We start from the raw sequence: 15098 nt of genomic DNA, 5'->3' as shown, positions 1-15098 counted from the left end.
CTTGGTGATAAATCAGTTTTTTCCAATAGCCTTTTTTTTTTTCCCTCAAAATTTCACACTCACTACCTCCCACGATTCTGATTAAAAACATTTTCAAATGTGTGCACCTGCTGTCCAGAACTGTACACTTCATATCAGGTATATGTCTCAAAGAACTATTATTGTACACATTTACTGCAAGATGTCATATTTAACGTTATTTAATAAGCACCTCAGAAAGTCTACATTTTTTTTCTTAAAAAAAGTCGTTGTTTATTCTAGTGCATGATCTAAAATGTAGTGGCTCTAAAATCAGCAGAACAGGTGCAGGGTGTGAATTTATGAATCCAACTGTAGCCCGGCCCTCACACACATCCTGATGTGCATGATCAACCATCCCTGATTTAAACCCATCAGCAGGAACTAGTGTTCATGATCTTTTATTGATTTTACTCTCTCGACTTTTACTTTGTGATTGCTTCATTTTAAGTTCCCTTTGCCCAACTCTCCAAGTATGATTAAACGATATAAACTACTTTTTGGTGCATCGTTTGGCAAGGAGGTGTTCTATTGACTTTTTAAGCAACTGAATGTTCTAGCTTCTTCAGTGGTTGTGTTTCTGCTTTATGTACGTTAACCAGTTTTATGAGGAACATCTGTATTAATTTTGGTTACAATTTACTCTTAAATTCTTGCATTCCACAAGATGGTTGATTTTTCAGGAGCACTTTTATGCCGTGACTCTCCCTTTCAACGCCATCCCAAAGGTGTCCTTTTGGATTTAGATCCAATGACTTGGAAGGACACTAAAGAACAGTGTCATGTTTATGAAATTAGATCAAGAGGACTTTTGCTTTGACATGGAACATTATTATTCTGGATCTAGCCATTAGTAGATAATAACTTGAAGACATGAAAGGATACACATGGTCAGCAACAATACTTAGTTGAATGGCACATTTTGAGTTATTGATATTAACTGGCCAAAAGTATACCATTAAAAAACACACACCATTACACCCCCTTCTCCAGTCTGGACTTTTGAAACAAGGCTGATTGGGTTCATGGATTTATGCTGTTGGTAGCAAATTCTGACCCTACCATCTTTGTGCCTCAGAAGAAATCTCGATTTGTCCAATCTGGCTATGATTTTTCAGTCTTCGGTGTTCAGTTCTGGTGAGAATGTGCAGGGTGCAGCCTTGTCTTTCCTTTCCTGGCTGGCAGAAGATGAATCTGAGTATATCTACCTGGATGTATATACAGTAATACTGGATAATTTGATTTGATAATAGTTTAAACATGAAAATACAGGTGTTAAAATACTTTGTGTACAAATTGCAGAGCTCAAATTCAACTATCTAATAGCAGTTTTATAAAATAAAATGGACTCTTCCTGTGTTTGGTTTGTACGGTTTCAACATAAATCTTAGCTTGTGCTCTGACAACGTGTTTTACAGGATAAAAGATACAATGGTTTCACAGTCATAACTGCAATATTCTTTGCTCAATCTGGAATGTGTTGGAAACAGTGAGAGTATCATAAAAATCTACAAGAACATAGGCCAAGCTAAAAAAAAATATTATTTCTAGTTTATTAAGGTAAGTGCAAAAAAACTATATAGATTAGACATTTTTATACATGCAAACTTTCTTTGAATTTGGTGTTTATACAGAATTATACTGAATTTATCAGGTAATTTATAAGAGTACATTCTCATTTTATTTTTCATCATAGATAATGATAAATATAAAGATTCAATGCAAAAACAGCGGGTATAAAGACAAAAAATCAAAATAAAAAAATAATTATCTTGACACTTTTCATTTGATAATTTTTTTGCCAAGTACTAAAAGGTAATAACGTTTCTATGTGCCCAATGTGACGTCCCATGTGCAGCCTATAAGCCCATAGAAAGCTTGGGGTGGGGGATACACAGGCAGTTTTGTATCAAGAGAGTATGATCAAGCCTCTAAAGTATGATAATAAAATGGGTAATAATTGGACTAAAGACCCTGCAACACTAGTCAAAGTGTGGACAGTCCTTGACAGGCCAAAGAAAGTTCCAGATACGACATTTAGGAGCTTTAGAAATGAAAGTCATTTACAAGAAGATCAATGACACGTGCAGATTGGGCAGTTCATGATGCACCTCTCAGTTTGGTGTTTGCACTATTTATCAATCCTGTCTATTATTTTCTGGCAGGGTGCACTATTTGAATGTATTATAAACCCTTGTAGTGACTTTGATAAACGGCCTCCACTACATCTGGAGAAAATCACCCTCTACATCATACCACTGGGTCTCTCAGGGTGGTGAGAATGGCCAGAGAAGTGTGATAAAAAGTAGAACCTTAAATAGGCTATTTTATATTAGATATCATTCTGCTATTAGTAAAGTGATAATAAACACACAAAACAGGAAAACTTCACTAGTTCTGAAAGAGACCACTGTCGTCCGTTATCACCATTTTACAGTAGAATTGCATGATTTATTAGAACAAAAGAAAATAAGTTGTATCTTATTTACGAGAGTTTTTACAAAAGCATGAAGAAAAAATTAAAAGACAATTCAAATGTTCTTAACACATTTGTTCTGTCTTTATCTGCCAAATGTGAAATTGCTTCTCTTTTTTGAACAAATGTAAATAATTCATACCCAATGTAATGTGCAGGAGAAAATCTAAATTGAAAGTACTACAAAATGGAGGACAATTGTTTTGCTCCTTTGTACTCTCATTTTCAATTAAGAATAAAAGACCATCTTTCAGGTATATTGCACACACAAAATCCATATTTTAAAACTTCATTCAGCAAGAAATCCATCAGTGTGTTCTGTAGGCATTAGAAAGGGACAATTAGGACTATGAAAAAAATCTTTCCACATCTGCTCGTGTTGCATTAATAAGCAATTTAATTGAAGTAACCTGCTGTCATGAAAGTGTTTATATGGAATTTTGCTCAGTAGCACTATTGTTCACATGGCTCGAGCACCCCAAACCACACACACGCACGTGCACACACGCGCACACACGCGCACCTTTTTACTACCACTTCCATGTAGACTTTTAATCCATGTTTTATAAAACTACCAAAAATGAAAAGATAATAAACACAAATGAAAGCACAGATGAAGAAATACTCTCTCACTATCCCCAGAACCTCTGCCTGTACTCCTGAGGAGGGTCGGGTGTTTCCTGGTCATCCTGAATAAAGATTGAACCAGCAGAATCAGCCATGAAGATGAAGTACAGGTTGGCCACCAACATGGTCAGCATAGGCAAAAAGGAGAACCCGAACCCAAAACCCCTCAGGCTGCTGCCCCATGCTGCTGCAATCCAGTACACCACCCTGTGGGTAACACAAACACTGTTGAAGGCCACCATTGTTTGTATGTGAGTGCCGAATAAATGTTGCAAACACACACACACACACACACACACAAGTGTGTGAAAGGCAAACAAATGGATGTGCATCTAGTTATAAACCTCTAGTGCCTCTATAATACTCCCTGATACACTGGATTTTTACATTTGAGCATATTCTGCCTTTGGGAATTGTTACAGGAAACAGGAAGTAGTTATACCTTGGGGTTGCGACAGTATTTAACAGGATACATGTGGCATCACATGTAACTAATTACCACACTCAAATATGTTGTCACTCATTCACAGGCAGACACAGAAGATAAAAATGATAAAGATATAGCATAATCATTGTTTATATAATTATTATTAATTTGTATTTTTTTTTTTTTTCTGTTGAGAGATTTACACACATTTAAGAAAGACATCTTTATTTTGAATTGTAGCACCTTGTAGTTTCCCAATATGGGAGCTGGGTCTTAGTTTGTTTATTTATCGCTCATATTATTTAATAATAATAATATATAATATAAAATATAATTTATGCTGAAAGTTATAGGTATAACCACACCCACATTTCCGAGCATCCTAAGCAACGGATACATCTATTTGAATAAAAGCTGACATACCTGCCAATGGCAAAGATGATGGTGAGAAGAGGCACCAGTTTGAGAAGGTTCTGGTTCAGATAAACAGCCAAAACACCAAGTTGAAGGAAGTGCAGGAGAAAGAGTGAGACGGAGTCGTCAACGTATCGGCGGTGAATATTCACCTCTTCAACCTCTCCGTCACAATGGGGTTTCAGAGAATGGTAGCGCACACGGGACACACCCAGCACCAACACACCTGAATGAGTAGAAGTCACCTGAAGTCAAGGTTGTGGAAGAAATATTGCAAATATGAGAAAATATCTTGTTTTTTTTCTTACCCAGGACAATCGGTATGACCGCAAAGACTGAACAACGCAGTGTGTAAACCAGCCTTAATGGGGCGCTATCCAGTAGAGGGGCATCAAAGGGTAAGAAAGTGTGACCACCCCAAACCAGGACAGGAAAGATCAGAGCTGACATGAATATAGATACACCTATTTTCAGCACATCACGGTATGGTCCAGCACATGAACCTTGAACAAAATAAATATATATATATATAAATAATAATGACCCCATGAGACACTTGAATGCTTTATAATCACTATTTTTGTCCTTAGTGAAGACAAAAATTTAAATATGCATTTTTTCCCCCCGAAACATATATTAGAGGCCTGATTTAATTTAGAACATTAAGAAAAAAATCAAACATAAATATTTAGAGTAACACAAAAAAAACAACAAAAAAACATAGGTTTGTTGCTTACAGATTTGCAGCTTGTTGTGTCTGGAATAGTTATCGTAGTATCCATTTTGAAATGTGTCTTCTTGCCCAATGAAGGGATGTTTCTCCTCCTCCTCGTCCCACATTTCTGACCTGCACCTGGGTGGATCAGGCATGCTGACAGAACGCAGGACATTCGGACTGAAGACCCCGGCTGCTTTCTCTGGCATACTGTTCACCTCATCCACCTTAATCTCCAAGTGTGGAACCTTCTCCATTAGCTCATTCTGCTTTTCTTCCACACAGTCTTTGCAGGCTGCCTGCTTTTCTTGCCCACCAAACTCTCTCTCGCTCTCCGTCCTGCTTACTCCCCCACGAATAGACCCGCTATCTGACCTCTTACTCAACTTCTCTCCTACAAGATCCATTTTGCTCTGCTCTAGTTTCAAATCAGATGCTTCTTTTTCTATCTTGCCAAGTTGATCAGACTTGTCTCCAGGCCAGGGCAATGTGCTTGGCTCTGTTTCAGCACCACTGATCTTTTCTTCTGTTCTTTTCATGTCTGTGTTTATCTTGGTCTCAATTTCGCAGTCAGGAACAGAAGGTTCTGGAGGCAGAACTGGATGAGCTTTGAGTACTATAACAGAATCCGTAGTAAGTTCCTCAGACATCTTGAACTGCAATATTAAAACTTATGCTGTGGTGCATTAAATATGATCCAAGTGTTCATCAAAGGCCATCTCTCAGAACAGGGATCACATTTGCGTTTCTCTTTTCTGGGAAATAAAAAGTAGTAGATCAATACGCAATAAGTCCATATCATACTTCAATAATTTACACTGTTAAGAAAATCTACTTTTCTTTTCCACAAAACTTCTAAGTCTGTGACAAAAGGTCAGTCAGTATCATCTCTCTTGCATCTGTGCTGCATAACCAAGAAATCGTATTTAATAAAGAAAATTACACTGAAATTTGCCAACATTTTTTCATTATACTCAATTTAAACAGTTATGTCAAATGTTTGGCAAGCATATGTTTTGAGTTAAAGCACAAACCCGATTCCAAAAAAGTTGGGACACTGCATTTTGGTTTTATTCACAATTTGTACAATGATGTGGAAGTTTCAAATTTCAATATTTTATTCAGAATACAACATAGATGACAAATCAAATGTTTAAACTGAGAAAATGTATACCGTAATTTCCGGACTATAAAGCGCACCCTTATATAAGCCTACACTGAAACTAATGAACTTTACACAGGCTTTGTCGAAAGACACTAAATGCAATATGTTGCGCTTCTATTAGGAGCATAGCAGTATTTTGGGAATAAAGCATGCCACTGCATTCTTCTGGTATTACTGCATGTGTGCAAGGCCGAGGAATATGTCCTTATTATTTTCTGATGCTCATTTCTAAGTTTCTTTGACTAACCCGTAACGCTGTTGCCAAGAAAAATAAAAAAGCATGAGTTTTGGAAACCTGTCGGTGCTCAAATGATTTCTGTTGCAACTGGAGTTAGCGAGCTCTCCCTTCACCCAGACTCAACGCGCTACAACAGCTTGTATCTAAACAGTAGCCTACCAAGAAAGTCATTGTTCACTGTCTTCCTCCTTCCTTTCACAACTACAGTGGTACCTTGACCTACGAGTGCATTAATGTATGAGTTTCCCGAGGTACGAGCGGTCACTCGTCGATTTTTTTGCTTCGTTATGCGAGCAAAAAGAGGTACGAGCTCGAGGCGCCGCTGCTAGATGGCGAAGCGAAGCCAGAAAGCGAAGATTGTGACGAAAATTAAGATAAGAAAAGAAGAAAAAGTAAAAATTTTTAAGTTTAGGGATACGTAGTGTACAGGAGTGATAGTAAAAAAACAAGTTTTCCCTCCGCCTCCGCTTATCGCCTCTGCCCCCCCTCCACACCCACACCCACCCACACCCACACACACCACCGGCGTTTTTGTTAGCTCAAGTTATTAGCTAATTATATCTTTACATACTCTTCCTATTATGGTTTTATACAAGATTTGTTATTTAGAAATGTATTTTCCAATTTAATAACATGAAACATAAAAACGGGGTGTCATTTTGAGGGTTGGAACGGATTAATGCCATTTTAAGTATTTTCAATATGGAAAACTGATTTGATGTGCGAGCAAATTGAGATACGAGCTCATCCACGGAACGAATTAAACTCGTAGGTCAAGGTACCACTGTATTTCTCTCAGGAGTTTATCTTTTGTCATCGTCGTGCGTTTAAAAATCAACACCGGTGGAAGGTTTTTCTCCCGATGCCGTGCAGCTCAGAACACAGGTGAGGTGCGTTTTTTCGTTTCCGTTTGGAAATTTCATTGGTCTAATGTTATGTCGCTCAGTTTTTTGGCTTGAAGTTTGTGAAACCGGGAAAAACCCAGAAAAAAAAATCCATAAATTAGCCGCTCGTTGTTTAAGCAGCAGGGTTCAAAACGTGGGGAAAAAAGTAGCGGCTTATAGCCGGAAATAACAGTCATTTTAAGGGAAAAATAAGTTGTTTTTAAATTTCATGGCATCAACAAATCTCAAAAAAGTTGGGACAAGGCCATGTTTACCACTGTGTGGCATCCCCTTGTCTTTTTTTTAACAGTCTGCATAGGGACTGAGGAGACAAGTTGCTCAAGTTTAGGAATAGGAATGTTGTCCCATTCGTGTCTAATACAGACTTCTAGTTGCTCAACTGTCTTAGGTCTTCTTTATCGCATCTTCCTCTTTATGATCGCCAAATGTTTTCTATGGGTGAAAGATCTGGACTGCAAGCTGGCCATTTCAGTACCCGGATCCTTCTTCTACGCAGCCATGATGTTGTAATTGATGCAGTATGTGGTCTGCACTTCTGGATCATGTTTAGATATGGCTTCTTTTTTGACCTATAGAGTTTTAGCCGGCAACGGCGAATTGCACGGTGGATTGTGAGCCCATGTTGTGATTTCCATTACAGTAGCAATCCTGTATGTGATGCAGTGCCGTCTAAGGGCCCAAAGACCACAGTCATCCAGTATGGTTTTCCGGCCTTGACCCTTACGCACAGAGATTGTTCCATATTCTCTGAATCTTTGGATGATATTATGCACTGTAGATGATAACTTCAAACTCTTTGCAATTTTTCTCTAAGAAACTCCTTTCTGATATTGCTTCACTATTTTTCGCTGCAGCATTGGGGGAATTGGTGATCCTCTGCCCATCTTGACTTCTGAGAGACACGGCCACACTCAGAGGCTCTTTTTATACCCAATCATGTTGCCAATTGACCTAATAAATTGCAAATTGGTCCTCCAGCTGTTCCTTATATGAACATTTAACTTTTCCGGCCTCTTATTGCTACCTGTCCCAACTTTTTTGGAATGTGTAGCTCCCATGAAATCCAAAATGAGCCAATATTTGGCATGACATTTCAAAATGTCTCACCTTCAACATTTGATATGTTATCTATTTTCTATTGTGAATAAAATATAAGCTTATGTAAATTATTGCATTCATTTTTTATTGACAATTTGTACAGTGTCCAACCTTTTTTGGAATCGGGTTTGTAAGTTATATTGATATATTGATAGTGACATGTCTACAGACTCCAGCACACCGCCTCATACCTCAGCAAGACTTAAAGACCTCAACACATATGCCTTCAAAAGACCTCAGCAAACATCTACAGGCTTCAGCAAACCTCTACATCCCTCCATAGAGCTCTTCAGACCCAAGTAAACCTTTACGGACCTCTAGAAACCTCTACAGACCCCAGCAAACCTTTACGGATCTCTACAAACCTCTACAGACCCCAGCAAACCTTTACGGATCTCTACAAACCTCTACAGACCCCAGCAAACCTTTACGGATCTCTACAAATCTATACAGACCTCTACAGAACCCAGGAAACCTTTACGGACTTCGACCAACGTCTACAGACCCCAACAAACCTCTACAGACCCCAGCAAACTTTTATGGATCTCTACAAACCTTTACAGACCTCTACAGACCCCAGCAAACCTTTACAGACTTCGACCAACCTCTACAGACCCCAGCAAAGCTTTACAGACCTCAGCAAACCTTTACAGCCCCCAGCAAACCTTTACAGCCACCAGCAAACCTTTACAGCCACCAGCAAACCTTTACAGACCTCTACAAAAAAATCTACATACCCCAGCAGAAACTCTACAGGAATTATCAAAATGTTTGTATGGAATCTCAAACATATGGATTTTGAACCACATCAATTAGTTCAAGAAAATTACTTTTAGTTATTATCTGAAACTTGTTTGGCCGAGAGTGCACGCCTGAGTAACAAATGTGAAAAATGTATTAACTAGGAACTAAAAACGCATGAAATGACAGTATCTGTATTGAAATGGTAGACGGATGTCTGGTATCGAGGGAATGAGGAACTCTCGGTGTGGGATGGCGACACTGAGCTCAACGCGCCACGCATTTTTATTTCCCACACTGAAACAAACACTATAAAGCTGTAAAAAACAAATGTCAGCATTTTTAACATTAACTATTATAAAGTAGAAAAGGCCAGTGACGTCTTTATTAGAATAGAATACGGTATGTGTTAAAAGGTTCAGAGTCACCAGTCCCAGGCCCGTGTATTTGTAGCCGCATGACACTGACAGGTGAATCGCGACAGAGCAACCCGGAAGTCCCCAAAAACTCGAGTTATACAGACACCAGTTAAAGATCAGGTGTAAGGCAAATTATATTTCCAGTACACGTACCCAAATTCTGTAGCCTAGATATCCAGGAGGTTTGGTCAGATTTCCCAGCGGAGCGAGCTCCAGCTCTTGTTGAAATTTCCGGAAGTGGAAGTTTGCAGGTGTGTCCAGGTGACTCGGAGTGTGTAAGTGTGTTTTTAACTTTCCTTTTCCCCCCTCTGTCTGCATGCGCCGTCTACTGGTGGTGTCCTGCTTGTTGTAGGTTAGAATGAGCACAGGCCACAATAGGGAGCTTTTCTAACATTTACAGTGTAAACACATTTTTTCATTTAAAGTATTATACACACATAAACACCTAAAGCCACTGTGTGTGAGAGATCAAGTCCAACAATGTTTTCTCCTTCTTCTTCTTCTAAAGAAGTTTTTTAAACCTCATTAGCACACAGAACTCAATTGGTTTCATTTTAATTGTATTATTTTCACATTGACAGTGAACTCTGTGGTGATGATGATGATGATGATGTTAATGATGATGGTGATATTAAAGACTTTAATAATTAATCCAAATATTGCGTTTTGGTTGCTATACATTTTCACAAATTGAGTTCTGTGTTAGTAGGCCTTCTTTATCCCATTATGGCTTAATAGACTGGGGGAAGTGGTAGTTAAGATATTGGACTTCTGATTAGAAGGTTGTGAGTTCACTCAAAACGCAACTGCACAGTTGTATAAATGAGATAAATGTAAGTCGCTTTGCAAAAGCGCATCCGCCAAATGCCGTAAATGTAAATGGTCCATACTGCTAATGTGGTGCCAAATCGCACATCAGCCTACTGTAAAATATTGCTCTTTTCAGTCCAAAGTGGAGATTCATCATTACATACTAATGTAGGGAAATGAAGACAATCTCCTTGATTTGAGTTTCTTGCTATGTTTTAATATTAGTAACCTTAAATGATTATTATTGCCGATCATAGAGGTTAAGTGTCAACAGTGAATTATTAATTTATATGATTAAAGCATTTCTACCAAATGGTATTTTAGTCTCACAGTAAAACCAATTCATTTTGGTTTATTATTGGTATTATTGGTGATTGGCTATGACAATTATTTTTTAAGGAATTTATATTTCCTATTTCTAATTCCTATTCCTATTTATTCTTATTACCTTCCTATAAAACACACCTTGTGTAACAAAATGTAAGAATGTTTGTCATCTCAAAAAGTAAATTCTAAAAGCATCGTGCTCTAAAAAGAAAGAAATCTCTTTATCTGCTTGTAAGTCATATAGTATATCAAATAATTTGACAGAATTCTATCATTGGGAAACTTGGGAGAAATACATTTATTTTTATTTGGAAACAAATATAAAAAGCACATCAAATGCAAGACCTACTTGTAAACCACATGGCACATGGTCTTTCTGAAGAGTCTTAGTATCAAGTACCTAATATATCAAACACACACACACACACACACACACACACACACACACACACACACACACCCACACACACACTCGCACATGCACACACACTCTCAATGTGCATTGTAATGACTACTGTAATTCCTGACACTAGAGCTTAATGTGCTGTGGCAATAACTGCCTCCAGTGACAGTTTCAAACAGAGCAGTCTCAACTATACAGACTATAAATCAATAGCAGGTAGTAAAATTAAATAAAAACAGGCACTGAAATGGCAATTCATATCGTTTGCACATCGTAGACACATTTTTTTGTTTATGTGAGCTGGATCTCTTTTAAAAACATGTAGTTAAGCTAATCACAGCTTTGCACCAGAGCATTTGCGAAATCAATAATGCACTGATGCTTGTGCACAACAGTGAATTCACACCATTTGAATGAACAGTTCATTTCTGTGATTAGGAAAATACCGTTGAACAATATGCACCACATCAGACACACCCAATTAAAGCACACTGCAGAGAGAAAAAGACAGAAAGAGAGTAAGAGAGAAAGGAGGAACTTGTCAAAGCTCTCATCCAGATGCCTAAGAAGGCTGCTTGGTCATTACATTGATTGACATTTAGCTTAATAACAATGAGGCCAGGATTTTCTTTTCCCGGCAGCTCTGTAAACACACTGAATCATAAGGCCAAAAGCTCAGGACTTTCTCAACCAAGAGCTCAGAAGATTTTTACAATCTCTAAACCAAAGCACTTTAAGTTCTATAAAGGTAGTGGAGTGATAAGTTTAGTAAAGGATTTACCCTCATTGTAAAAATGAATAATAAACACTGCATCAACATAAGATAAACTGTTTATGATAGGTAATTGGCTAGTTTTAGCTTCGGGTATGTCATCGCTAATACTTCTCAGGAAACCTGGATGTGACATCACTTATCAGGTGTGGTGAAATTGAGGTGAGGTGAGGTATTGTGCTGGCAGCAAATTATTCCATAAGTGCAAATGGAAGAAATGTATAGTAGAACACGTGTTTTGTTTTTTTCAAAAATCAGACATCATGCCACCACACCACCAGCATAGAGGTGTTATTCGACTCTGTTTTGGAGACTGAGAGGTAGCCATCATGTGGCGTCATGACCGGCCAAGCCCAAGCAGTCCCTCAGGCGATGCGATAGTCAAATGTGTCTTTTTCCATGTAGTCTGTCCATGTGGAAGAAGGCATGCTGCTGTAAGGGTCCAGCAGAATGCGGAAACAGCGCACGATCAGCAGGCCCAGGAAAATGAAGAGGAGCAGCACAAACACAAAGGCAGCCTTTTGCTCAAGGGTGAGGAAAGGGATGGGCTGAGTGGCCCCTGACGCAGACAGCGTGCTGCTGTGGAGGTGCTCTGCCATCCTCAGCTTCTCTGTAACTCACAAGTCTCTATCACCACGGCCTCAGTGGCATGTAGCCATCACGACCAGCCTCAGATTCAACAAGTTTCCTGCCAAAAGCATTGTAATACCATCAGGTTCATAAATTTTTTATCTATAAAAACATGGTCAGAGTTTAATTTTGGAGAAGGTTCTAGAAAAAAAATAAATAAATAAAAAGGAAGTGTAACTAAAAACAGAATGTTCCATGCTTCAGTCCCATCCTCCTTACCGCTGTACTCCGTGTTCGTTACGAAAACACGTATTAAAAATAACATAGGAGAGATGTTGTTACATAAATATCTGCTTTTAAGTGAAATCGCAAGGCTTTAAAAGGCTTTCTAATGCCATATGCCTGGTTATATTTTGCATGTACTGCTATGAATTTAGATGGTTTGTATTGTGAACCATATCAAACATTATCATAAAGCTCCACACTGCAACTAACAAGGTACACACACACATATATATATATATATATATATATATATATATATATATATATATATATATATATATTATAAAAGATCCACAAAAAATGTTTATATATAAAATCAGAAAACACTTCAAACCTTTTTTAATACATGGCATGAAAATGAGTGGAATATTAGAAAAAGGTGAGCTGGCTTTTTCATAATCGAATGTGTTAAAATAACCGGCTCCACTGAAGGCTGTGACCCTACAACGCTACACTTCTTTGATGTCAGTACCCAATAATAGACCTGGCACTCCCTGCGAAATTTCACGATTTCATAATGTACGAGCATTTTGCATGTGCCGTACCTGTAACTCTTTAACTACTCGTATATAAGTCATCTTATCATATCTATTGCACTGTAACGGCACTGAATTCCAATTCAACATACTAACATGATTACACATGTTTACACGGCAGAAACATAAATCCAGTAAAACTCACATGCATGTCTTCATATCTCTGGTAACAGAATTATGTTGTTCATGCAGCAGTATGGGGAATGTCCTACCTTGTATATTTTTAATATTGATACATCCTAAAATTGTGCATTTTATTATATAATGTATAACATCTTACAATTTTTACTATGTCTCTGGGTCATATATCTAAGGAGTTGTGATGAAAGTGGAAGCTTCGTGGTCCATGTCACTAGCAGTTTGGAATGCAATGCAATCACTCACTTACCTGTTGTGGAAGAGCAGCTAAAAAAGATCCATCAGAGACAAGCAGATGGACAGCAAAAATAAACTGAGAAAGTCTCTACGTCCATTATGATACCTTCCCTAAAGCCGTACGTTTTCTCAACTTTTTTTGGAACGCCTTCCCTCAATTCGATCAGAAATCAAAATAATAGCTTCTGGTCCTTGCTTGCATTCCTGGCTTTTGTTGTGCAACTCCCTCAACCCCCCCTAACAGATTGAGTGTGTGGTGGTGTCATATCACCCATAGCAACCAGTTGCCATAGCAATTCCTCAAAGTGTGTTCACTGAATGCTAGGCGAGTGAGAGAGACGTGTGATCCAACCGAGGCTCGCTGCAAATCACTGTTTCAGTGAAGCATGAAGATTCAATAAGGGCTTGGGAACGTGTCATATCAACAAATCCTAGACATCATTTCTGACTTGGGTCATGAACAGAATAATAATATAAAGAATAATCTCCCATATATATATATATATATATATATATATATATATATATATATATATATATATATATATATATATATATATATATGTATATATAATTATAATTATATAAAAAAAATATGTATATTCTATTAATATCCCATTAACTTTTCTGTGATTTTTCTTTGAATGCCAACTAATTTTAAATACATTTAGAGGAATATAATCTGAGAATCCAGAGTGAAATTTCCTCTACTGACAAATGTTTCAAATTTTAGGATTAGAGCACTTCCCTAACATCAGCTATGATCCAAAATCTTACTTGATATCTTTGAAGTAGCATAAACTAAAGCCAAACTGACATGTACAGAACTGTGTTTTAGGTGGGGCTGAAGAAATGCTGGGAAGTACGATTGCATAATGCAAAGCAAATGCAAACTGGGTGAACAGAAGAACTATCTAATTCAAATCAATATTTGGTGTGACTATCCTCTGGCTTTTAATTTCTAAATTTTGTAAACTTGCACAATATCAGGGATTTTGTAGGATCAGAGTCAGGTGTATGATAAACCAGTTATACCAAGCAGGTGCTAATCATCAATTTCATATGCAGGTTGAAACACGGTCCCTGATGAAATTTTGTTCTCTGTGCAGACATATACTTTAGTGCAAATGCTTAATGGCAGGACTTTGGGTTTTAATGCTGCACTTTTTGCTCAACAGGGCTTTCTGTTCACACACTGTGGAGCTTCCTTACTACATTGTGATAGAGTTGGTCAGGATGTTCTCAGTGATTCAGTGGTGAAATCTAATCAACTTTCTTAAGTCTCCTCACAAAGTATAGGCGCTATTGTGCTTTCCTCACCAGAGTTGAAGTGTTCTGGTGCCAGGACAGATCTTTAGAGATGAGAACACCCAGAAACTTAAAGCTTTAGTCCTGTTGATGTAGACAGGGGAGTGTTTGTTGATGGTCGATTTCTGGTCTACAACGAACCCTTCACTCTTCATGGAATTGAGGGTGAGCCTAATAATGGAACCCCAGATCCATTGTTGTTGCATTTCTGACCGATCACTGAGGTGTCATCTGCATACTTCATAAAGATGTTATTAATGAAGGAGTTATGCAGAGGAATTTAGTCATGGGTGAGCAGTGAGCTCAGCACAGTGTTGAGGATGAGGGCTGAGGACATGTGATTGACCAACCTTACAAACTGAGGTCTACTGGTGGGAAAGTCAAGAATCCACGTGCATATACAGGTGCAGATACCCAGGTCTATGTTTAATTGTCAGTTTTGTGGGAATCACTATGCTAAATGCAGAGC

At 38.0% G+C, this 15098-nt stretch overlaps 1 protein-coding gene and 1 long non-coding RNA gene across 5 annotated transcripts; both read right to left on the bottom strand.

Annotated features, from left to right (window-relative positions):
* Positions 1 to 1547: 1547 nt before the first annotated feature.
* Positions 1548 to 9577, bottom strand: tmem79b (transmembrane protein 79b). Of its 4 annotated transcripts, none has more exons than XM_083556281.1 (6): positions 9397 to 9577; positions 4700 to 5432; positions 4271 to 4465; positions 3972 to 4188; positions 3128 to 3328; positions 1548 to 2812 (listed from the first exon to the last, which is right to left on the bottom strand). In XM_083556281.1, coding segments are annotated over exons 2-6 (1242 nt in total). In that variant the 5' UTR covers positions 5328 to 5432; positions 9397 to 9577; the 3' UTR covers positions 1548 to 2811. The 4 variants fall into 4 exon arrangements, with proteins under 4 accessions (XP_083412407.1, XP_083412406.1, XP_083412405.1 ...); XM_083556280.1 differs by having other exon boundaries at positions 4700 to 5427; positions 9391 to 9554; XM_083556279.1 differs by having other exon boundaries at positions 1548 to 3328.
* A 1077-nt stretch (positions 9578 to 10654) lies between these two features.
* On the bottom strand, positions 10655 to 13587 carry LOC310734459. The gene is made up of 2 exons (XR_014536043.1): positions 13335 to 13587; positions 10655 to 12243 (listed from the first exon to the last, which is right to left on the bottom strand). It is a non-coding gene; the product is annotated as an uncharacterized lncRNA (long non-coding RNA).
* Between the last annotated feature and the right edge of the window lie 1511 nt (positions 13588 to 15098).

This window comes from Silurus aristotelis (genome assembly GCF_946808225.1).
Source record: "Silurus aristotelis genome assembly, chromosome: 1".
Taxonomy (NCBI): Eukaryota; Metazoa; Chordata; class Actinopteri; order Siluriformes; family Siluridae; genus Silurus; species Silurus aristotelis.
The sequence above is the reverse complement of the archived record's forward strand: the minus strand, read 5'-3'. Positions and strand labels throughout refer to the sequence as shown.

Coding starts and splice junctions, on each gene's coding strand:
- tmem79b (XM_083556279.1), bottom strand. CDS start 5,327: ATGTCTGAGGAACTTACTACGGATTCTGTTATAGTACTCAAAGCTCAT. Junction 4,466..4,699: donor ACACAACAAGCTGCAAATCT/GTAAGCAACAAA, acceptor ATTTTGTTCAAG/GTTCATGTGCTGGACCATAC. Junction 4,189..4,270: donor GGTCATACCGATTGTCCTGG/GTAAGAAAAAAA, acceptor CTACTCATTCAG/GTGTGTTGGTGCTGGGTGTG.